Source organism: Camellia sinensis, chromosome 13 (genome assembly GCF_055761805.1).
Source record: "Camellia sinensis isolate YWXY chromosome 13, ASM5576180v1, whole genome shotgun sequence".
NCBI classification, from domain to species: Eukaryota; Viridiplantae; Streptophyta; class Magnoliopsida; order Ericales; family Theaceae; genus Camellia; species Camellia sinensis.
The window spans coordinates 107,480,979-107,506,060 of record NC_138973.1 but is presented as its reverse complement, the minus strand read 5'-3'; the positions used below and the strand labels follow the sequence as shown (position 1 = coordinate 107,506,060).

Below are 25,082 nucleotides of genomic sequence, written 5' to 3'. Positions count from 1 at the left end.
AAGTGCAGCATCTCACTGGTATGGCGGCCGCACTCAACCGGTTCATAAGCAGATCGTCGGACAGACTACGACCGTTCTTCCAGGCTTTAAAAGCCAAGTTTGAGTGGGATGAAGAATGCGACCGAGCTCTGGAAAGCTTGAAGGAGTACATGTCTTCCCCACCACTACTTGTTACTCCAGTACCTGGTGAAGAACTCTTTTTGTACCTGGCAGTCTCTCAGCACGCAGTCAGCGCAGTGTTGGTTCGTGCAGAAGGAATACAACACTTGCCCATCTTTTATGTCAGCAAGACATTATTGGGAGCCGAAACAAGGTACTTGCCGTTGGAGAAATTAGCATTAGCATTAATGATGGCATCCAGAAAATTAGCGCACTACTTTCACGCCCACACCATAGTCGTCCTCACAGCCTTTCCACTAAAAGCTCTGTTTGAAAGGGCGAACTTTAGTGGGCGAATTTTGAAGTGGGCAGTGGAGTTGGGACAATTCGACATCAAGTTCCAACCCAAGACAGCAATAAAAGCCCAATCCTTGGCAGACTTCGTCGCAGAGTTTACTCCTGGAAGTCATCATATCTGCCCAGTCGACCTAACTGACACAACCGAACTAGGGACGGAAGTTGACGCCGGAATAGCGCAACCCCTAGTAGAAGGTAGTCAATCAAGCACCAAGGCAGACCATACTAAGGACAACAAGGAAGAAACAAACAAAGGCTCACCAATAGTTCAAACAGAGGACGAAAGACAGACAGCCAACATGGACCTTGAAGAAAACACCATCCTTGACCCCATGGCATCATCTGATCCTTCCACTTGCTGGAAACTATTCGTTGGAGAGATGTGGAAGCTCTTTGTGGATGGAGCATCCAACCGACATGGTGCAGGGCTTGGCATAGTCCTCATCTCTCCAGACGGCCTGGTTATAGAGCAAGCAATCAACCTTGGCTTCCCAGCATCCAACAATGAAGCGGAGTATGAGGCGCTTCTCGCAGGACTCAAATCAGCACACTTCATGAAAGCAACCGAAATAATGGTATACAGTGACTCTCTGCTGGTGGTAAACCAAATTTCTGGCGAATACGAAGCAAAGGACGACAGAATGGCCAAATACCAAGAGTTAGTCAGAACGGAGATCAAGAAGTTTGATGTGGTAAGGATAGAACAAATTGGCAGGGAAGAAAACAGCCGAGCGGATGAGCTAGCAGGCCTGGCCTCAATGGCAGATACATCAATCCCTCATCCATTACTCATCGACTTTTTACCAAGACCAAGCATAGAAGACCCCGAAGCAGAAGAAGTATGTTGCACAGAATTAGGCCCTTCTTGGATGGATCCTATCATCCTGTTCCTAAAAGACGGCATCCTTCCAGAAGAGAAAAAAGAAGCCAACAGAATAAGGGCAAAGTCGCAGCGATTTTGGCTATCTCCATCTTTAGCATTATACAAGAAGTCGTTCTCTGGGCTTTACCTCAAGTGCGTTCATCCCAGCAAAGTAGAAGCATTCCTGTTTGAAATACACGAAGGGGTATGTGGAAGTCATCAAGGGGGAAGGTCGCTCGCTTACAGGGCTATCTCGCAAGGATATTGGTGGCCATATATGCAAGCAGACTCAGAGAAATATGTGAAGAAGTGTGAAAAATGCCAGAAATTCGCACACCAAATACATCAACCAGCAAGAGAACTCCTACCCTTAACTAGCCCATGGCCTTTCGCAATGTGGGGCTTGGACATAGTAGGACCTCTTCCAACAGCACCCGGCGGCAGAAAATTCTTTCTCGCAGCAACAGACTACTTCACAAAGTGGGTGGAAGCAGAAGCATTGGCGTCAATCAAAGAAAAAGATGTGAAGAAGTTTGTCTGGCAGAATATCATCACTCGGTTTGGCATACCAAAAGCACTGATCTCAGACAATGGAACTCAGTTCGACGGCAGAATCTTCAGAAGCTTTTGTGAAGAATACAAGATAGAGTTCTACAATTCCACGCCGGCATATCCTTAAGCAAATGGACAAGCTGAAGCATCGAATAAAGTCGTCTTGGATGGACTAAAGAAAAGGCTAGAGAAAGCAAAAGGCAAGTGGGCGGATGAACTTCCTCACGTCTTATGGGCTTACCGCACCACACCTCGGCGATCAACTGGAGAAACACCATTCTCCTTAGCATATGGAATGGAAGCAGTAATCCCACTAGAAGTCGGCCTCCCCACAATTCGAAGCGAAAATTTTGATCCAGACTTAAATAGAGAAGCCATAGCCTTAGAACTCAACCTTGCAGAAGAAAGAAGAGAAAGAGCGTTGGTCCACATCGCCTCATACCAACGAGAGTTAATCAGAAAATACAGCAAAAAGGTGCATCCAAGACAATTCAAGATTGGGGATTGGGTACTACGCAAAGTGATGGGAAACACCCTGATCCCAGGAGACGGCAAGTTAGGCCCAAATTGGGAAGGTCCTTATAAGGTGGTTGGGTTAGCAGGCAAAGGGGCATACCACCTAGAAGACAAGGATGGCAAGGCAATCCCTAGGCCATGGAATACGGCCAATCTCAAGTTATTTTACTTTTAGCTTTTTCTTTTCAAACATATGTAATTTTCTCTTCCTTCAATAAAATGAGAAATTCTTTTTTAGCACAAATTACTCTTTGTAAAAGTTAGCTTTCAAAACTTAAGTATATTGCAAACATTCTATTCTAAGTTAGCTGGAAAAACTAACTTAGAGGATGGCTGGATTAAACCAACACCCTTCCTAAGCCCAGGATAAGGATCCAGGCTGCAGGACATTTGGTCGGAATAACCAAATACTATAAGTTAGCTGGAAAAACTAACTTCAATGGTTGGCTGGAATAAACCAACTCTTGTTACTCTTCAGCCGAAGTAAGGGTAAGGCTGAAGAGTGGTTGGCTGGAATAAACCAACACTTTGTACTCCTTAGCCGAAGTAAGTGCATGACTAAGGATTGGTTGGCTGGAATAAACCAACACTTTGTACTCCTTAGCCGAAGTAAGTGCATGACTAAGGAGTGGTTGGCTGGAATAAACCAACACTTGTTACTCTTCAGCCGAAGTAAGTGTATGGCTGAAGAGTGGTTGGCTGGAATAAACCAACTCTTGTTACTCTTCAGCCGAAGTAAGGGTATGGCTGAAGAGTGGTTGGCTGGAATAAACCAACTCTTGTTACTCTTCAACCGAAGTAAGTGTAAGGCTGAAGAGTGGTTGGCTGGATTAAACCAACACTTAGTACTCCTCAGCCGAAGTAATTATGTCGGCTAAGGAGTGGTTGGCTAGATTAAACCAACACTTAGTACTCCTCAGCCGAAGTAATTATGTCGGCTAAGGAGTGGTTGGCTGGTAAGTATAGTTTAAATTACAAAATACAGGCATACACATCAAAACCGGAATAAGAGTTGCGTAAAATTTTCATTCAACAAGAAGTCATTACATGGGCATACTTCGGTTACAAAGGAAAAAAAAAAAAAAAAAATTAAGAGAAAAGTTCATCAATTTCAGCATCGAAAGCTGCATCATCACCAACTCGAAGACCGGTCTCAAGAGGAAGCTCATTCTCGGCTGCCATGATTCCTTCGGTTGGAACCACGTCTTCATTCGGCTGCTCGTTAGGAAGGTCCTCTACCATGGGTTCCAACCGAAGTGATGGGTCGGCACCAACAACCGGAATGTCTTCAGGAGCAGAGGAGTCTTCAGTGTCAGAGTCCTCCAAAAACTCTTGTTGCAGAGCGTCTGCATACGCCGCAAGGGACTTCGGTATGAAGTATTCTGGAGGGTTGTAGACCTCGGCCTGTTGGTCATGACCGAGCTGCTCAACAGCCGCCCTCCAGCCACATTTGAAGAACAACTCCTTGGCAGCATCACATTGTTTCACATAGGCTTCCTCCGCCTCTTTGTAACCCCGCTTGTGCCCCTCCTTTTCGGCCGCCTCCATGTTCTTTTTTAGTTCGCTTATTTCGGCGTCCTTTCTCTTCTCAAGCTTCAACAACTCCCGCAGATACTTGTCCTTCATAACGATGGCTGCTTTCTGCTTCTCCGCTTCCGCCGAACTAACTAGATCAGCAAGACGACCGTTCTCCGCTTCTAACTCGGCCATTCTCTTTTCGGCTTCTAGTAGTTCGGCCGCCTTTGCTTCGGCTTCCGCCATCGCTTGCCTTGTGGTCTTGCGGAGTTCTTGGACCTTCCTATAAGTGATATTGTTCTTTTGCAAGGCCTGGCAAAACAAAGATTTCTTCTCAGCCGAAGTAAAAGTTGGAAAAATTTAGACAGAAAAAACAGACAGAGCTACTTACCAAGATCATGGACTTGGAAGCAGACCGAATTGATTTCATTTCGGTGTTCAGCTGCTTCAAGTGGTGCTCCATGTCCTTGGGGAGGCACACACTTTTGGCCAGGTTAAAGGCCAGTTGGTGGTCTTTTTCGGCTACGACCGAGTCAGTGGCTTTGATGTTTCGGTCGTTGAAGATCAGCGACGGAGCCCACTTCGGAGATTCAGTTCGGTCAGTTTTCTCCGGTTGAGAGGAAGGTTGAGGGCTCTGGGGGATGGATTCAACCTCATCGACAAGTTGCTGTTCGGTCGATGTAGGTCGGGCGCGTTTGGAAGGGCGAGAAGAAGAGGGCTGCTGAGAAGGGAGGGCCACAACGGCAGGCTGCGCCTCGACGGTTGGCTGTACTTCGGCTCTAGTTGTTGAAGTTAGAAGGGCCCTGACTCTGCTCTTCTTTGCCATTTCTTCCTCAGCAGTTAGTGGAACAAGTCTTATCTCGGGCAAAGTTGGGTCCGGTTCCGGTGCTTCCTCAAGAAGAAAATCGGTTACCTTGGCTTTTCGGCGACCGCTATACCGGTAGGTCGGCTCGAAATTCAGAAGCTTAGCCCAACTCCTCTCTTGGCACCGTAGTGCGGCTCGCAAAATTGCAAGGTTGGGATAACTATATAGAGAACGGAGGTGGGCAAAATATGCAAAAAAGAGAAGAGTTAGTTCGGTCAAATGGACTGAAGAACCGAAATAAAATGCAAGGAAGAAGATCGAAGTTAAATTACCAGGCTCTCCCATTTTCCAATTTATAGGTCGGCCAGGAATTTGAGCTTGGAAATCCTCAAAGTTCCCAGAGACCCAAAAGAAATCGTCATCATTAAGATCTTTATCCGGAGTGTGTTTAATTATCTTCTCTCGGCGGCGGCGAATTCTAAGGTAATAGACCCATCCAGCATTCTTTGAGCCAATAGAGTATTGATGAAAGATCTCGGCCAGACCAAGATTTAGTCTGGTTTGGTGGTTTAATGCGGCTATTCCCATTATAATACGATATGTATTGGTGGACAGTTGGGTGGGGCACAACCTAGTCTGTCTAAGAAATTCGCAGATTAGCGGTTGGACAGGAAACCGTAGTCCGGTTTCTATTATGGATTGAAGGGTAAAAGGGACGAAGCCTTCATTGTCCCAGGGAGTAGCATCTTTCTTGGCCAACACCAGTTGGACATCGTCAGGAATCTGGTAATCTTGCCTAAATTCGGCCATGCCACCAGGGGTTTCGACTAAATATCTATACTTACCCATTTGTTGTATAATTTATGAATAAATTATTTCGGTACAAAAATTAGGCTCAGTAGCTCGGTTGAGCACACGCAGGAATGCCTGGGCAACCTAAGTCTGCAAGGTAGAAAACAAAGGGGTTAAGCACAGATCGTTGGACCGCGCTACAAATTATAAGCAAGATATGCAAATCCTACTTCGGCATTAGTGGGCTGGTTCTACCTCGGTTTATCAAAAGGTTTGTTAGCTCGGTCTTGAGCAGATTAGACCGGTTTATCGTCTAGGGGCAGCTTTCTGAGTTCGGTCTAAAAAACTAAGAAAGCTGGTCTAGCCCCAAGGCCTAAATCAGTTGTGGAATGAATAAAGTTACTTCGGTTAAGCTTCTAGGGGTGGCTTTCTGAGTTCGGTTTAGGAACCAAGAAGATCGGCTTGGCCCCGAAAGCTTAGTTCGGTTGACAACCGAAGTTCCTAGTTTCCCATATTCAAAATGTGGTGGTCTTACTTCGGCTAAAGCGAGTCAGGCTCTGGAAACCCATTGAAGCTTTTAAGTTCTAGTTCGGTTCTTGACTACAGAGATCTACCTGTGGGGGCAAACAGGATCCTAGTTCGGTTACTATGTGATTTTGGATCTAGGGCTGGTTTTCTACATAATAGCTCATACATACATGGAGTTCTACTGGTTTCTTCGTAAAAGTACAAAAGCAAAGCAGACAAATGGAGAAAAATGTTTGCAAAAAACATACAAAACAAAGCTATGCAGATACGAAAGCGAAACAGAACAAGAAGGAAAGAAAATTTGCTTACCAGGTTAAAGAAGAAAGGACTGAAGTTGAAAATCTGTCGCAGTAAAAAGAAGAACTCGAGCAGCAAGAAAGCAGAGAGAGAGGATGAAGGAATAGTAAAAGTGAAGAGACCCTAGCCTCAGGGATTACTTTTGTTAGAGAGCCCAAAATTTGGGCGGGAACTGTTTCAAGATCACAAAGCACGAAGACGGCGTGACAGCCGTCCTTAACCAATCAAAAAATGCCACGTGTCACAAGAATGGGAAGCGTTACAGACACTATGATTGAAGAGACGTTTTTGACCGGACAAAACAGGGCCCGGAGTAAGATTAGCTCGGCTGAAAAATTCGAGGGTTTTTAGCTCGGCTGGAACAGCTTAAAACGACGTCAGCTCGGCTGATGGACTGGTAATCCCAATCATGCTATGCAGATGGAATTAAGGGGCAATTGAGAGGGTAATTTTTGGGAAAAATTGGGCCGAGCTGGGAGTTGGGCGTTGAGGCCCAAAACGCGAAGGACTAAGTAAGAAGGCCGCAATAGATATTCCGGCCCAGAAGGGCAAAGTTACTCCGGCCTTGGGAAGACAAAGTTACTTCGGCCCAAGGAGGTGAAATTACTTCGGCTCACGAAGGGTAGAGTTACTTCGGTTAGGAGATTGTAAAGTACGTCGGTTTGGGGAGCAACTTGAAGTTAGACCGGCCTTGAAGTTAGACCGGCCTTAGAGGTATACCGGTTTGAGAGTTATGCCGGTCGAGTCGTTGGTTCGGTCCGAACACACCACGGTTCATGTATGAGAGAACCGAGATATGGTGTAACATGAAGAAGAACCGAACAACTGTTAGTACGGCCTACTTTGTGGCTCGGCATAGCCATTTTTACTTCGGTCAAATGGAAGTTCGGCCATAAAGAGAACCATCCCACTTGGTTTAAGCAGTGGGGGAGGGTGTGAAAGGATAAGCATTATCCTTAAGAGTATGAAGCCTAGGAGGACTCTGCATGGAGAAATACAAGTCCTACTAGGATTGTGCCATATGAAACTTATAAAAGCTCACAAGCATCACCTTGGAGGAGGTAATTGAACACAATTCTTTCTGAGAACATAAACTTTGTCTATTTGTCAAGCTTACTGACTTAGGCATCGGAGAGGTTTCCGGCACACACCCGCCGGCTAGCTCACGTTTGTGTTTTCAGGTGATAAAGCGACGTCGTACGGAGGAGCGTGGACTTGGTCAACAGGATTATACGAGGAGAATTATTTCCTCCCCGTACAATGATAAATAACATTATTGCTAAAACCATACAACAAATCTAAAAACAAAAATCTCAAATTAAATAAAAAGGGATAAGAATTACACAAAGATGGATGTCAAGAATCAAATGTATAAAATATAAATCACACTATTAGGAATCACATTACTAGAAATAGGATTTCAGTAAAAATTTAAAAATTTTGGACATAATTAACCTTCTTTTTTTTTTTTTTTTTAACACTCTTAAATAGTCCATATTTTTTTTTAAGAATGTGAAATTACCGTAAGAGAGGGTGGGAGTCAAATTCCTACTCAGTTTGAGATTGTAATTATTGATGAAATTCTATTCTATCTCATTTCAAATGTTAGAATCATGAAAATTTAAATTACATTTTTATTTTTCTTCAAGATTATTGTTATTCTCCAACCCACTTAAAAGTGCAAAAACTCATAAATAACAAGCTAGCGTGTTGATTAGGGATCTGGATTCTCTCCAATACTTTTTTCATAAAAGAACATTGCTTCAGACCTCCAGTGACGTGGCAGCACGCCAATCGCTAAAAACAAAAGAAAAAAAAAACAGTTTTTTTTTTGGCCAATCCCGGCTCGACATGCACGACCCCCAGCACCGCCACTGGGGTCGGAAGCTTTATTCTTTCATAAAATCATCATCTAATAATTAATTAAAAAATTACAATTCAACAATTAATCATTATCACTAAATTATGATTTGTAGATAAACTGTTAAATAAAGAAAGTACTGAGAAGAATTCTCTCCCATTAATTAGGGTTTATATTCATTGAAGTTGGAAACACGTCAAGTAAAAGACAGAGGCTATAACTCTCGTTGCTTTTGGGATAAGTTAGATATAATGTGGTATGGATTTTTAAGATTTTGCAAGACTTGCAAGGCAATGCATATATGTAATTTATTGCTTTTGTTATTGGTTATGTTTTTGTCATTTATTTATTTATTTATTATTATCTACTTTGCTTCTCTTCCCTCTTTCTTCTATGCACAACTCAAATTTTAACTTTGTAAATAAATTTGATTTTTTATTTTTATTTTTAAATTTTTATAAATTGATGTGGCCCTCAATAGTAAAATCTTGGTATTTTTATTTTTATTTTTTTCTAATCAAATTTGGTTTTTTTTTTCCCCTCTTCATGATGTATTTGCTCTCTGTTATGACTCAAATTGATAGAAATAACAAACAATTGTGACTCAAATTTTAAATACATACCATTTACGCTTTTTGAGGGTATACTTTCCACTTCTAGATGAAAACTTAATTAATAAGTTCAACAAATAAGAAATGTGATATATTATTCCAATAGATTCGCACTTAAAAATAACTTAAATGACACATAATTTTTTATAAAACATTTTTGAATTCTTAAATTTACTGATTTCCTTTCGGACAAACACCTCCTCCAAAAATCCCTCTATTCGATTTTGAGTTTTAAAATACAGTTTTTGAGCTCGCCGTGTTTTTGTGTCTATAGTGAATTTTTTTAATATTTTAATCAAAAAAATTTACTTACATAGCCTAGATATACTTAAAAAGTAGAATATTTGAATATAAAAAATACAAAAATTTAGTATATATATTTTTTAATTGTGTGTATTGATTTGTTTTTAGATTTCTCCAAAAATAATTTTTTATAGATGCATCTAGGTTAAGTGCTTTTAAAAAATAATAAATAAATAAAATTTGATTAAAATAAAAATAAAAAAAAATCACCAAAGACAACAGAATATAAAAAATAAAAAAACTCAAATATTGTATTTGCTCAAGTAAGTGAAATACAAGATTAGATCCATTATGCTCTTTCAGTGCACCATCATTGGATAGAATAATATTAATGAACTACTAAATAATTTTTACCAATATGGTAGTGATCTATGAAGTAATAAACAAAATATAATAAATAAATAGATTGACTATAATATTATTGGTGTAAATATTCATATTCTTATTAACAAATATTTGCAAAGAAAGTTGGAAAACACATGCATGAAAATCTACAACATAAAACGCATTAATTATCTGCAAATGCATACATAAATACATGTAAATAATCATAAACAAAAAAATGTAAAAAGTGGCATTATATATATTATTATATGAAGTTAATACGTTAGTATGCTTGTTACCTTCCTTTTTTTCATCTAAAAAATACTCTCAATAGCAATTTATATGCACCGTTATACCCTAAATTGAAGGTAGTGTTTCGTTTAATTTTTAAATTAATATTTGGATCAAAAAATCAAAAAAACATGTTTGGTTAACAAATTATTTTTTCAAAATTATTTTTTTCTCTCCTCTCTCTCTTTTTTTTTATTTATTAATAAATCAATCAACATTTTTTTCTCTTCCCTATAGGACAAGAATTAACACTTTTGCCGACCAAAAAATTGGTCGCTAAAAGTCCATTTTTGGTCGGCAAAAGTTATCCGCGACCAATTTTTTTTGTTGCTACTTTGGTTGCCAATTGAGGGTCGGCAAAAGTAATTCGCAACCAAAATTTTGGTTGGTCGGGAAAAGTCGGATTTGCCGACTAAATTTTTGGTCGCTAAATTTATAGTTGGTCGTCAAAAGCATACCAATTTCTGCGGCTAACTCATTTTTGGTCGCCAAAATGTGACATTCTGCGACCAACTCATATTTGGTCGCCAAAAATATTGATCATTCACGACTAATTAATATTTGGTCGGCAAATGTCATTTTTTTGGTCGGCAAAAGTGGTCGGCAAATGTATAAATTCTTGTAGTGCTATCTCCTCTCTCATTCTCTCACATTGTACATATCAATCAATCAAATTTTCTTTCACACTCATCTATTCAACTATAAAAATAAAAAATAAACTACAAATCATTCCAAAATTATTTTCAAAACTCATAACTAAATAAATTTTTAATTTTCAAAACTCTTTTCAATTTCAAAATACAACTCAAAACTCAAAACTCTTTTCAAAAACTAAACCAAACAGAGCCTGATATTTTTTTTTTCAAAACTCTTAATTGTTTATTTTCAATTTTCAAAAATTTTGTTTTCAATCATACACTTCATAATTTTGTTTATCTAAAAGAAAACGATCATATGCACAAACATTGCGTATAATTATTAGGTTGGTATGTACATGAAAATGGAATTACATGAAATTTTTATGCTTGAGAATCTGTACAACTAATTTACCAATGAATGAAATGGTTTTCCTTCTCCAATCTTTGTGCCAGAAAATGTAAAATTCCAGAGAGAAATAATGCTAGGAAACATAGCGGTTTTGTGAGGCACATCTCTGATGATGACATAAGAGTAATACTACAAATTCATTCTTATTAGTTATGAAATTATTCAAAAATTAATTTTCACCACACCTTACATAGACTCTACACTACACAAATTAATCCACCACACAATTACTAACTCAAAAAATTTTGAGTGGATAAGTCTAGGTTTGGAGACTTTCCCGATGATATAAAGGCTGTTGAAGATGAGGAAGAAGAAATTCATTGGAGGTATATAATATATCATTCCTATTGTTTTATTTTAGAGAAATATGTATTGGGGGAAAAAAAATCATAATGAATTTGATCAACAGATTTTAAATTCTGGACACATTTTAGCCTAATTTTTTTTAGTGCAATAGTAGCTTATGCTTATTGAATAAAATGGATGACATATTATCCTACACAAGGGCATGTAATCTTAATTGAAAAGGAAGAGGGAAGGGCAAGTGGAGGTAAACATGATCTCATACATTTATTGATTTGGTCTTATTTATATTTTACTTCCCAGCTAACTTGATCGTTACAGTGTTTTTTGGTCTGCAACCAACGATCGGGTGACATTAAAGATTATTTATTTTGTAGATCTGGAACAGTATGACTCATCTCTTTGTTTATCGCTTAATTAATCAGTGTGATATGAGACAAATATGTTCTCCACAGTAAGAATTATAAATAGTTAAATTTTAAATTGTAATGATTATTGTTACCATAAATATGTTCTCAAAGGGAGATCTTAATGTATTAGAATAATGGTCTTTATTTTAACTGAGAGTATGTAAGAGAGAGTCAAATTTGAAGCAAATATTAAAAGAGGAAAAAGTCTAGAAACCAGATATATCCACCCAGAATTTTTTGGGTGGGTATTTGTGTGATGGAGATTAAATTTGTATAATGTAAGGTCGATGTAGAATAAATTTGGACTATAAGATGATAATTCTAGATAATTTCTAGGTAGTTATGTGTAGATTTGTAGTATTACTGTTAAAAAAGTAAAAAAAGACCCCAACAACATGATTTGGGTCGTTCAAAAAAAAAAAAAAATGATTTAGGTAAATTACAAATACAACCCTTGAGGTTGTTTGAAATATAGATTATCCCTTATGATTTAGAAAATTATAAATATTCATTTATCAGAATTTTTTATTTAACAGAATTAACTGAAAAAATGAAATTATTAACTGCTCTCCTATATAATAGTAAAATACTTAAATTATTAATTAAAATAAATTTTTGACATCATTAAAAAAATATTAGTTGAATTGATGTTTGATTAATAAAAGAGGTCATTTGTTATAAAATTAAAAATTTTAAAGGGCAAAATGTAATTTTTAAAATCACATAAGATAATTTGTATCTTAAACAAAATTTCAAGAGGTGTAATTGTAATATATCCAAATGATTTTATTGCTTCAACAAACTAAAACAGCATATGAAACTCCAATGAACTTGTTCAACAAATGGTTTCTTGTATGTATTATTCATTTCACAACTTTATTCCATGTCTAAATAGATCACCATATTCTCTTCTTCATGCTGAAACCGCCAGACTCCCAAGCATATTCTTTCTGAAGAAATCCAACACCGAGTTGAATCGAAAGAAAGGCATGGTCACACACGAACTTCTAGTACTATTAACAACTTTGAACCACTGACTTGCCGGGTTACACTTATTATCGCTATATAAGCATTTACAAGTATTCGTGATGATAATATTGCTGCTGGGGTCGACATCCAAGCAAATGGCATTGCCATCGGCGGCGAGCTTGGATGAGAGGTGCATTTTAGAGTCCGAGATGGGCTCCCATTTTGAAGTTGAGCCACTACAAATCACACCCAGCTTGACTGGTTTGTTTAGCCCATCTGCTTGTAAACAGAAATAAGTTCCTTTTATGTATAGTGTCTTTTGTTGTGTGTTGTAGGTCCAAGCCTCAGAGTCTGTGCATGGACCTAGCTTCAGTGGCTCAAACAGTGATTTTCTTTGGACACACTGACCAGTTAATGGGTAGAAAATTTCTTTGTGTAGTTTGGCTCCTGGTTGGATTGGCCCTGCATGTCAAAAAAAGCATAAACAAAACCATTTATATATAGATGACAGATCTTATTAACGTGAATTTTTAAGGCACATAATAAAATTCTAAAGACACACATTAATAAAATTTATAGATGATATGTAACACTAGCATTTAAATTGAAGTCGGTATATGTTTGGACCGGATGCATTATACCAACTTATGTGTAAACTAAAAATTTGTACACCATGACTTATGGTACCTTTAATATAATTTGAAAGGTGTTGCCATTGCTAATCCATTCCTATTATGTTCCTGTTTTTTTTTTTTCTTATTTATTTATTTATTTATTTTTTTGTCTTCCTAGTACAAAATTTATCGTCTTTCTTGAAGCATTTCAGAAATACCAACTCAGTACGTTGGGTTGTGATATGACACTATCAAATTAATAAGATCACTAGTCATGAATGTGTTGAAAAACATTCTCTAGTGCTTTTTTTTATCCATTCATTATCCAACAATTGATTTAAATTGCACAACTAGTGATAATGACTAATTGTTGAATTGAATTGTGGCCTTTAGACCAACTATTAGACAATGGCTAGATGAAAAAAGTACTATAGAAGACTTGAGCACTGGATGGGGAGCCAAATTAATTCACTTTGATTGACTAGATGAGAGACAAGATTTGTCTCATTTGTCCCTTATCTCGTTGGTCAGGAGTATTATGTTTACGTCCACATATTACAATGGTGAGTATTGAATAATTTCAAAAAAAAAAAAAAAACAGAAAATTAATTTTTATGAATTCAATACCTTGAAAGGGTGATTGAACGGCTGAGATCCTTTTCAAGAAGCTTGAATTCCCCTCACACCAATTCCAATTGTACACCCCAAAAAACTCCTCTGACCCAATCACCCCTGGTCGCAAATAATAACTCCCAGCAAGAGTCCACAAAGCCCAGTCCAAGTCAAGTTCAGCAGCTACACCCAATATACAATTTAGATACCTATTGTCATTGTCATTTGTACCCCTTAGGTCCACCCCAAACTCACTCATAAAGAAGGGATACCCTTGGTCTAACAAAAACCCTCCCTTCCTCATCATTTGATCTACCACTTGCCCACAAACTTGGTTCAGGTTGCCTGTTATCCACGCGGACCCGTCAAAAAACCCATACGAATATACCTCGAATACTAGCTTTCCTTTGAAGGTTAGATTCACTGGACGGTTGAGAAGGAATGATAAATTTGTATTAAAACTCAATCCTGAGAGAATGACAAGAATGTCAGGATTTACTGCATGAACTGCTTCTGCACCTTTTTGCATGTACCTAACAGATTTTCTAAAGATCAGTTACTATACTATTATATAAGTAGAATGCTGGACTTGGTGTGGAAAAATTTGTTTGCTTCTCCTTAGGCCACATGTTCCTCATTTTTCTATTTAAAACAAAAAAAAAAAAATATATATATATATATATTATAGAGTAATGTACGAGACTTGAAACTAATATATTCAATTTAAGAAAGCAGTATTCTTACCGCTTGAGCATTACACATATTATGATATTAAATTTATTATTTATTATTTTTATTTTTCTTTATTTGAATTACATACGTGTTGCGGTTCTACTTTTAAAAGAAAAATTATATAACAAAGTGCACAAGACTCGAAATCAAGATCTTGAGTTGGCCAAAAAAAAAAAAAAAACCTCTTACTACTTGAGAAACACATATTAAAGTGACTTGTTGAGCACCATTTCCAATTTTAGGCCCCAGGCCACAACCTTATTTTATGTGCCAAATAAGAGTCAGCCCAAACTATATTCTTTACAGTTTGGACCAAGCCCATGAACAATAAGACCATGTTTAAAAAAGAGGGTTGCTAATAACATTTATCTTTTTATTTTGGATTTTCTATTTTTTTATTTATTTTAAATTCTAATTTAGTCTAAGGAAAATGAGTGGGAGCACTAATTAGTGCTACCACTAATGATGTGGCAGTAGACCCCACCATGAATGATTTGATGTTTTGGCCTTGGTGTTGTATTTTTTTTCTTTTTTTATTGAGTGCCATGTCATTAGTGGTCTTTTTAGAGTTCCAAAATTAGTGGTCTCTATCATTGTTGTTTAGTCTAAAGATAAAATTCAATTTCTATCCTCATTCTTAACCTTTTAACCCTCATTTTCCATACCCTAACCCTAATTTTGTCACATTCTGCAGCCACTGTTAACCCTGTTCATCGTTGTCGCCACTCCCTGCTCCAGCCAGTTAGTTGCCATCGCCTTCTCTCTTTTCTTCTTCTTCTTCTTCTTTTTCTTCTCCTCTCCTCTACTTTACCTACCGCCGCTACTGCCGCCGCTACCTCTTTTTCTTCTTTTTCTTCACCTGCAAAACTCCAGCCTAGTATCCCCCTCCTCTCCCTTCTTCTTTTTCTTCCCTTCCTTGCTCTCCTACCCGTCGTCACCGCATCTTCTTCTTTTTCTTCTTCACCTACAAAACCCTAACCCATCATTCTCTCCCACCGCAAATCCCTTTCCCGTCGTGAAACTCTTCCAATACCTCCACGAACCCTAGATCTAAGGAGAAAGATAAGAGGAGAAAGAAGTGGAATGCGTGGAAGGTAGGAGATGTTGAGAGACAGTGGCGGTCATGGCCTAGCGACAAAGGCCATAGCGGTGGCCTGACGGTAGAAGTGCTGGAGTTGTTTGATTCGATTTTGGAGATAGATGAGGTAGTGCGATGGTGGTTTGCTGAATATGAGATAGAGGAAGAGGAGAAAAGAAGAAGAAGAAGAAGAAGAAGAAGAAGAAGAAGTGGATTGGGAGGCAATGACAGTGGTGCCGAAGGTGGTGGTTGGGAGTGGGGGCTAGGGTTTGGGTTTGAGATTAGGTATATAATTGGTATTAAGGTAGGGTTCAAAGAGAAAATGATGGGGATTCATTTTACTGGGGATGGGGGTTCAAAGAATTGAGAATCCAAATTAAAGAGGTTTTAAAAAATATTCATGTCTCATTATTCATTTATGGGTAAATTACACTTTCACTCCCTAATGTTTTTTCTCATTTTGCCCGTAAAGAAAAGATTCTCACATTATACCCCGCTAAAATATGCTTCGTTTCCGATTTTGCCCCATTTTGACATAGACGTTTAATTTGGATGAGTAGTATATATAAACACCAAAATAATTTTTTAAAAATTTTTAAAAATACTTTTTCCCCTCAAAAAATATAAAATTATATAAAAATCATGAGTGTTTTTTTATTTATTATTTTTTTACTAAATTAATTATTAGTTTTTTTCATAAAAATTTAGAAAATATATTCTAAAAATTAAACCAAACAAAATCCAAATGTATTGACACTATTAAGGCCAAACAGCAAACACTATAAAAAGTCGAGTAATGTTAGAAATTTTAAAAATTTTATCAAAATTTCTATTAAATATCTCACATGAGAGTGGGTCTCATATCCATATGAGACATTTGGTAAAAAATTTGATAAATTTTCAAAAATTTCTAACATTTTTGCTAAAAGTCCCAATAGAAATGGGGTTCCCAACCATTAAACAAATAGAAGACAAAATACTTGTAGTCAACACAAATTTGGGGTAAAATACAGGAAATTATATTATTGTTTAAATGAAATACCACAAACAATCAAAGAAATCAATACGAAATAAACTTTTCAAAAATCCCAGATCAACCTAAGACAACTCAGAAAAAGACAAAATCAAATCAATCATCTCATGCCTCACTTGGCTTTAAGAAGGAAAAAAAAAAATCACAATCTGCCAAACATCATACGTTTAAGTTATGTAAAAAAAAAAAAAAAAAAATCTAAATAAATGCAATAAATCTTACGGTATAAAAACAGTTTGTCCGATGCCCTAATATTTCCCATCATTCTACCCAAGTTAATGTAACCTTAATTTTTTTATCAAAATCCACACAGGTAATCACCCTCAAATATTTATCGAATGATTTATGTTTCATTTGACAATTATATATTTTAGTTAAAAAATTAAAAAAGTTACATTATCACATCATTCTTTTTACTTTTTTACATATTTTTTTTTATAAAAAATTTAAAAATTACTAAAATAATTTATTCCCAAATGAAATCTCCCTTGCTCCACTATGGAAATCTGTCAATTAAACTATGCGAGTGATTTCACAATTTATTTCCATCACACATCACGTGATGCCTTCCAAAGGGAGCTTCTATTTACACACACCATTTCCCCTCTCCTCACACACTTAATGATATTTTTTTTATTACATTTCCATCCTAAAATAAAATTACCAAAATATCCCTTTCTTCTTCAACCAAAACCCTAACCCTAACCCTAACCCTAACCCTAATACCCAACACAGTCCCTCCCCTCTGGTCATCTCCTTCCTCAACACCGTCCCTCCCTCCGTCGCCTCTCTCCAGCCTCCCTCTTCTCGAATCGAAGCTCCACCCCATCCCATCGTTCATCGCTCACTCACCCTTCCCACCACCCCCGTAACCCCTCACTTCGGAACACAACACCACCGCCGCCGCCGCAGCTCTCACCCCTTCGTGACCCTCAATTCTGCACATCCACAGAGAGAGAGAGAGAGAGGAGAACCTAAATCTAAAAGAAGACTAATTTTCTTACCATTCGGACTACCAATATCGAAAGAATCGCCTCCATTCGGAAATCAACTATCGAACCAATGAATTTGGTTCGACCATCAACATTCGAACAAAACATATTGGTTCGACCATGAACCTCCAAAACCCCATTTTCGCGATTGAGAGAGAGAGATCGAGGGGATGAGGTGCGGGTCACGCTAGTGTCGCCGGTGGGTGGAGGAAGGGATGAGGATGGCGACTGGAAGTGAAAGGGAACGGTGGTGCTGCGTCGCCGCCGGCGAGGTAGTCGCTGAAGATGTGTGGATTGGAAGTGATTGGGAGTGTTGGAAAGTTGTGTGGATGAGGATATAATTGGAATAAAAGTGTGTGTAATAAGTATAATTTTTTTTTTTTTTAAGGTGTGTGAACTGAGAAGGATGTGTAAAAAGTAGAGTAGGTGTGTTCAAATAGAAGCTCCCCCTTCCAAAATATCTTCTATTTTCAAATACGGGTGAGGTTAGTATGGCTATGTGGCCTTTTCCGTTTAAAAATATACAAAAATGTTTAAAGCCCCCAAAGTTGGAGATCTCCATAACTCCCAAAATGATGTCAACTAATAATGTATTTTTATTTATTTTTATTTATTTTTTCTTTCCTGAACTAATCACAGATGAGTAGGGATTATGGGGATATGTTTTTTGGGAGTCTTTGGCATTATTGTAAAAAATAAAAGGTTTGTGTCCAAATGGGACAAAGTGAGAAAGAAAGAATATTTTAGGGGGCAAAGTGAGAAACAGAGCATGATTTAAGAGGTGAAAGTATAATTTACCCTTTATTTATTTTTATTTTCTACATGAATTTACATAGATTTCATTTTAAACATTTAAAAAAAAAAAAAAAAACTTGAATTCATGCATCAAATGATGTGAGCACATTTAAGATTTACTATATCCCGAAAATAATTTTAAGTAGGTACGTCGTATACATATACTCATGTCGTTTACTTTGTAGATCTACATAAGAAGTGAACATAAGTTTAAAATTTATAGCATTTAGAAAATTATTCAAAATTTAAATATACAGTGTAGATTTAAACTTTATATAGTAGGGGTCATACTCATAATTAATTCGATCTACATATTTTAAATATTAAATATTTTTTAAGTAACAACATTAATGATTCATGGGGTGACAAGTACAATTTTGTTATGCAAATAACATTTTTTAAATATTTATTGAGTAATCTAGAATATTATATAGTATTGTCCCCGTAATGCTCTTAGTAGCGGAAATGTACAAATATAACAATTTTGAATCCCATCTTTATTAGGGAAATTTATTAGGTGGTTGAGAAATGAGGATAATTGACCTAGTGTGTGTTACGATTGCTCTTTTATCAGGAATTCTACAGTGATATTTTAAAACAACTTCATGATTATTAGAGAAAATTACACACACACACACACAAAAATGGAGTTGGACCATTGAAACAAAACAAACTATGAGGTTTTAATTTTATTAATTTAAACTCTAATTTTTTGATTTATTTTCAATCTAAACCATCAGCCTATTTTCGTTAAGTAAAACTACTAAAAAGTGATATTTTGTTCATTAAACTCAATGTATATATATATATATATATATAATGTCTAAAATATTCTTTTTCGTTGAATTTAATAACTAATATATCTTCTTCTTCTTTTTATTAGTTTTACTTAATAAAAACAGATAAATAGTTTACATTGAAAATAAATCAAATGTTTAGGACTTAAATTAACAAAATTAAAAATTTTGAATTTATTTTATAGGAAAAATTAGCAATACATTCTCGTTATAGTTTCGATAGTATAAAAGGTCCAAGATAATTTACCTTCTTAGTTAAAATCCCTCAGTGTTATTATTTTGCTAGTTTAGGTCCTTCATCCCACCTTTTACATTATTTAAGTGATTTCAAAATTTGAAAATTTAATAACTTTTAATTTACATCTCTATTTTTTTTATAAAGTTTATATTTTTGTAAGAATTTAATAACTTTTGATTTACATCTCTATTTTTTATAAAATTTATATTTTATAATTTTATTGATAAATGTTTCAAACAAAATTCATGAATAATATAAAATTCTGAAGAAAAAAAAGTCATGAAATTCCACTGACTCATTGACTTGCTTATTGAAATTTCACTGACCAGTCGAAATATCAGTAATCTACTTAATCATCGAAATTTCACTGACTTAGACTTAGTCACCAAAATTTCACTAACTAACTAAAATTTTTCCTACTTTTATTTTTAAAATTTTGTATTCATCATGAATCTTATTTTACAGATCTTGATGAAGTAATTCTAAAAATACAAATTTTATATATATAAAAAAAAGATCTAGATTAAAATTTATTGAATTTTAAAATTTTCAAAAGAATTAAAAAAAGGTTATAAAATTTTGTCACTATGAGTTTTAGAGAACCTAAACTAATATAAAAAATTATGTTATTTTTATCCTTCTAAAAAAAAATATTACTAGTAACTTAAACTAAAAACCTTGTTATTATTGACATTCTCTTTGCGGCCACGAAGTTTATGAGATTTTTTTCTTCTTCTTTCTAATCATTAAAATTTGTATAAGTATAAAAGAATATTATTAATTACCTGTACCAATCATTGGCATTCTCTTTGCGGCCACGAAGTTCATTCCTCAAGCTCATCCCAACAACATAGGGGGTGCCCTTAAACAAAGAGGCCATCACGGTTAGGCCTTTGATCCAAAGGTCAGGATTAAAGTACTGGACTCCAAAGAATCCATTGCCGTCCGATTCGTCGCAACACCAACCAGGCTTCCTTATGTGATTGTCCAAAAGCACCATGACTTTGTTATTCCCAAGGCTTGACACTACTGCCTAATAGATTCAACAATCCAAACACTCCTTAATCAAATATATTGCAAAAAGTTAAGGGTAAATTACACGTTGTCCGTTTTATATTTTACCACTTTTTTATTTTAACCCTTAAATTTATTTTTTCTCACTTTGACTCTTCATCTGTTATTTTTTTTTTCAGTTTACTTCTAAAATTAGTTTCCGTTCAAAATTTCATTGAGATTTAAGTTTATGACAGAGGTGTGAGTTATATATAATAAAATATTTTTATATCATGTTACTGTCAACAGTGGCGGAGCTAAGAAATTAAATCAGATGGAGCACTTATCAATTACAACATTAAAAGTTTTTACAAAAATATTTTACATAAATTTTTACGATTGATTTCAAATATATATATATATATATAAGTTTTAAAATAAATTATATTATGATAAAGTAATTTTTTTATACAAAATTTGAGTAAAAATTCAATATAACCACGTCATTATTGACATATGATATTACCAACCAATAGTACAGAAATACATAGGGGATGAACTCTACATGTCAAATGTAATAACAATTCAATAAATTTCATATCATTATTGAGATTAATTATGTTTGCATGTCAATAATAATAGACATCACCATTATATTAAAATTTTCATAGATAATAATATGACTTATCATAATCTCTTTATTTTTAATCAAAACAACCATTATTATTCTTCTAATTTTTAAAATGTCCATTGAAATTTCACTCTAAATAATATTTTTACAATTTTTTATTTAAAATATTTTATTCATGTTCAAAAAAAAAAAAAAAATCCAAAATCTAGGGGGCGCCCCTAGGCCCTACATGCCTCCACCATTGACTGTCAATATGTAATTTTTGTCTAATTTTTTTTAAAAAAAATAGTTTTAAAAGTAAATTGGAAAAAATTTAAAACATGAAGGGTCAAAGTGAAAAATAGTCAAACATAAAGGGGATTAAGAGTAATTTATCCAAAAGTTAAATAACTAAAATATTAATTACTTTGTATAATTTTGAAAATCACATAAAAAATAATCCCTTTCATTAATCAATCATTAAGGGGTGTTTTGGAAAGTTGGTAAAAAGCTGGCTTTTGGCTTTCTACCAAACTTTTTACCATTTTGGAAAGTGATTTGGGAAGTTGGTAAAAAGTTGACTTTTTGCTTTTTAGTTTAATATTTATTTATGCTGTCAAATCAAATTAAAATAACTAAAATACCCTTACTCAACATAAGAAATTTATTTTTTTATTTTTTTGTCATAGGCCATAATTTGTAATTTTACACTTGCGTTTTTGGCACTTCCCAAACCAATTTTGTTGCGTTTTTGGCACTTGAGTAACGTGGCTTTTTAGTTTGTTCCAAAACGACACTAAGTTAATTAATAGTTTTTAGTGATATCAATAATATTTTTCAATTAACATTTTTGATAATTTTATTGTTATATAAGCAAATAGTCACGAATTTCATTATTTTACTCTATTAATGACAAATTTTGAAAAAAAACATATTTATAATTACCAGAAGTATAATGGACAATTTATATTTTAAACTTTAAAAAGTACATTTGTAATGTTATATCTTGAAAAGAATACTATAGTTGAATTTCATTTTAAATACAGGTCTTACTGTGCAAAATTTTAAATCCGGACCACGTCATTTTTTGGGATAAATTTCTTAACCATTTGTATAGATGGTTTGATCCCCTTCTTTTCAATAACAACAATGCTAAGGATCTAGAAAATATTCCAATAAAACATTATGCGTTGGTTTTATTTTAAGTATGGTCCTTACTGTACAAATTCTAAATTCGGACCACATCATTTTTTGTGATAGCAGTTGGAACAATTCTAATGGTACTCTTTATTTTTATTAGTTAAAGTATAAAAAATATACTTATACTTTTTATTTTATCTAAATTAATTTTTTATTTATGTGTTCCAAGGTTACTATTTATTTTACCTATTTATTCATACAAACTAATCAAAAGAGTCTCTCAACACTCTCCAAATATAACTAGCTTGAAAACTCTTAGGCACCGTTTGGGAAGAAGTTGGTTGGGCTTTTTTGGCTATTTTAGCCACAAAAAACAAAATAGGCTATTTTAGCCATAACAAACAAAACATCACATCCAACCCATAATCATTACACTCTTCTCTCACAAAAAAAGTCAAAAAAGCCAAAAAGCCAAAAAGCCCTTCCCAAACCAAGCTTTTTAGCCCAGGCTAAAATAGCCAAAAAAGCCAAAAAGCCAAAAAGCCAACCCACTTCCTAAACGGAGGCTTAATAAAATAACTATGACAGTAAATAGCCCATCAGAGATGAGAGTTAAAAAAATACAGTTATGCTTGTTTGGTTAGAAGATTTGGGGAGAGATTTAGAAAGTAAAAGGGAAAAAGTGTGTGAAATTAGGTGAAAAATAAATATATTTTATGCATATTTCACTTACCTTTTTCATTTTCCTTTTCAATCCCTCTTCAAATTCTTCAACCAAACACAACATTAAATTTTTCTTTCCAAATCCCTCCTTAAATTCCCCAACCAAATGCGACATTAAAGTGTCTTTTGAAGATGCTCCAGAAATCACTCTCATCCATAAATAGTAGGTCATCATCAAACAAGCAATAACACAATCAAAACAAAATGTCATCTTTCGTGTTCTCTTTCTCATTTGATTCCCTTCCCAAGTATACCACCATGTGAATACATACAATTTTCCCAGAAAGAAAATTACCTGGAAAGCACTGATAAGGCTGTGATCAATGATGGAAGGGTTGTTGGCTTGAAAACCAGCAATGGATTCAATCAACCCAAGGTTCCTAAAAGAGTGTCTAACAGTTGTGTTAGCCAATGAATCATTGGTTGCCAAGAAAAGAGGCCAAGTGAGTCTAACACAGTTGAATCCCATTGACACAATCTTCTTTGAGATTGAATCAATGGGCTGTTTACTAAGTCCCTCTGCCACCACGGCATCCAGATGAGCAGCCCAATTCACACATGCAAGCTTCACGCGCTGCCCTGTTTCGTCCACGATCCACCGTGAATCGGTGGAGAGTGGAAGCGCCGCCACGGGCTGTGGTGGTGCTATGGTAGCGCTGAGGAAGATGACTGTAAGAGAGAGAAAGGGTAGGAGAGAGACCACATATGGGAACTTTCCCATGTTGATTTTCTCTGCTTTGGATATATTGCTCTATTCCAAGTCTTATATTTATATCAATGCAGTCGTTGGTTCTTTCTTATCTTTCTGTCTAATTTTATTTATTTTTTACTGTTTGGTCTACTGAATGGGGCCTGAGATTTGGAAGTTTACTTTTACTCTAAGGTCGTTTAAATTTCTTGATGAAGAATGGTAAAAGAGTGGCGTCAATATATTTCTTAATTTAAATTAATGTAATAATTATAAATAGTTGATTTTAAATTGTAATGATTATTGTGACCTTATGTATGTTTTGAAATGGAGATTTTAATGTATTATCCTATGAGGTTGGCTTCCCTCCGGTCTGTGATCGGATTGGAAATTACTGTTGGATCTGTGGGAGCCTACCACGGATCCTATTTCAATAATCTGAACTTTTAATGTGTAAAACTCGTTGAGTAATATATGCTTGTAAAAAATTACGTTGATCGAATATCGATAGTTACGTGATAAAATCAGTTTTGTATATAAAAAAAATTAACGGTGAAAAATAAACGGTTAATAGAAATTTGATTCGATAAGATAGCTATCGATATTCGATCAACGTAATTTTTTATAGCCATATAGTACACAACGATTTCTACACATTGAACAGTTCGAATTATCGAAAAGGAACCATTGGTGAGCCCCCACGGGCCCAATAGTACCCTCTAGTCTGTGATCAGACTAGAGAGAAGCCCAGCCCTTAAACTAATACTAGAGATCTATACAATTATACTTACAAATTCATATACAATTATGTGGCATGAAAGTTGAACCTACCATTATTAAATGCGTAATAAATTAAAAATTGATACCTACCCTGTTACGTTATTATAAGTAAAATTATATTATTATGAGTGAAACTATAAGTACATTTTGAGAGTTCATACATTTTCCGTATTAGAATACTGTTGTTTATCCTAACCATGTAATACTAGTGACCCGGGAGGGGGGGGGGGGGGACTTTTTAAGCCTTTGAATGCTATTCACTATTTTACAGGAATGGTGTACAAAAAATATACCAAAATTTATTGTATGATCCCGATTTAATTCATATATTGTAAGAATTAATATAAAATAAATTTGAGTCACACAATATTTTTTTTTTGAAATATTTTTGTGAATGAGTTATGTATACATATCCTTATTCCTTTTTGAGTTGTGAATTGTCGTTTTTTTTTTTTTAGATTGAAAAAAAAAAAGGGACTTGCATGTTGATTTTTAAAAGTTTGTCTCGTCTCAAAATAATTAGTTTGAATTGGACGGTCTAGTTGAGATTTGTGGGCACTTTAATTAACTATACCACTAATTTTTTAGTTACATATAAAGAGATTATTCATAAAAAAAAATTAGATAAATATGATTTAATATCCACATAATATTACCAAGTTTCTTTTTAGAAAAATTGACCTATAAATCCCATCTTAAGTAATAATGATCTATTTAGTTTCAATAATTTTTTTATAGATCAATTAGTCACATTGATTTTAAAAAAGTAGATTTAATATATTGTTTAGAAATTGAATTTACGGTTATACCCTTAT

The 25,082-nt window shown here is 35.1% G+C and overlaps 2 protein-coding genes across 2 annotated transcripts in view; one reads left to right on the top strand and one right to left on the bottom strand.

Annotated features, from left to right (window-relative positions):
• The window catches only part of LOC114259457 (squalene monooxygenase SE1), a 284,070-nt gene that overhangs the window by 133,398 nt on the left and 125,590 nt on the right, over nt 1-25,082 (top strand). The window lies entirely within an intron of this gene.
• LOC114313103 (glycosyl hydrolase 5 family protein-like) lies at nt 12,236-23,568 on the bottom strand. Its single transcript, XM_082903111.1, has 4 exons — nt 23,095-23,568; nt 20,119-20,366; nt 13,684-14,201; nt 12,236-12,904 (listed from the first exon to the last, which is right to left on the bottom strand). Exons 1-4 carry the CDS (start codon nt 23,518-23,520, stop codon nt 12,387-12,389), a joined length of 1,710 nt encoding a protein of 569 aa, XP_082759237.1. The 5' UTR covers nt 23,521-23,568; the 3' UTR covers nt 12,236-12,386.

Coding starts and splice junctions, on each gene's coding strand:
- LOC114313103 (XM_082903111.1), bottom strand. CDS start 23,520: ATGGGAAAGTTCCCATATGTGGTCTCTCTCCTACCCTTTCTCTCTCTT. Junction 20,367..23,094: donor GCCTTATCAGTGCTTTCCAG/GTAATTTTCTTT, acceptor TGAATCTATTAG/GCAGTAGTGTCAAGCCTTGG. Junction 14,202..20,118: donor AATGCCAATGATTGGTACAG/GTAATTAATAAT, acceptor AAAATCTGTTAG/GTACATGCAAAAAGGTGCAG.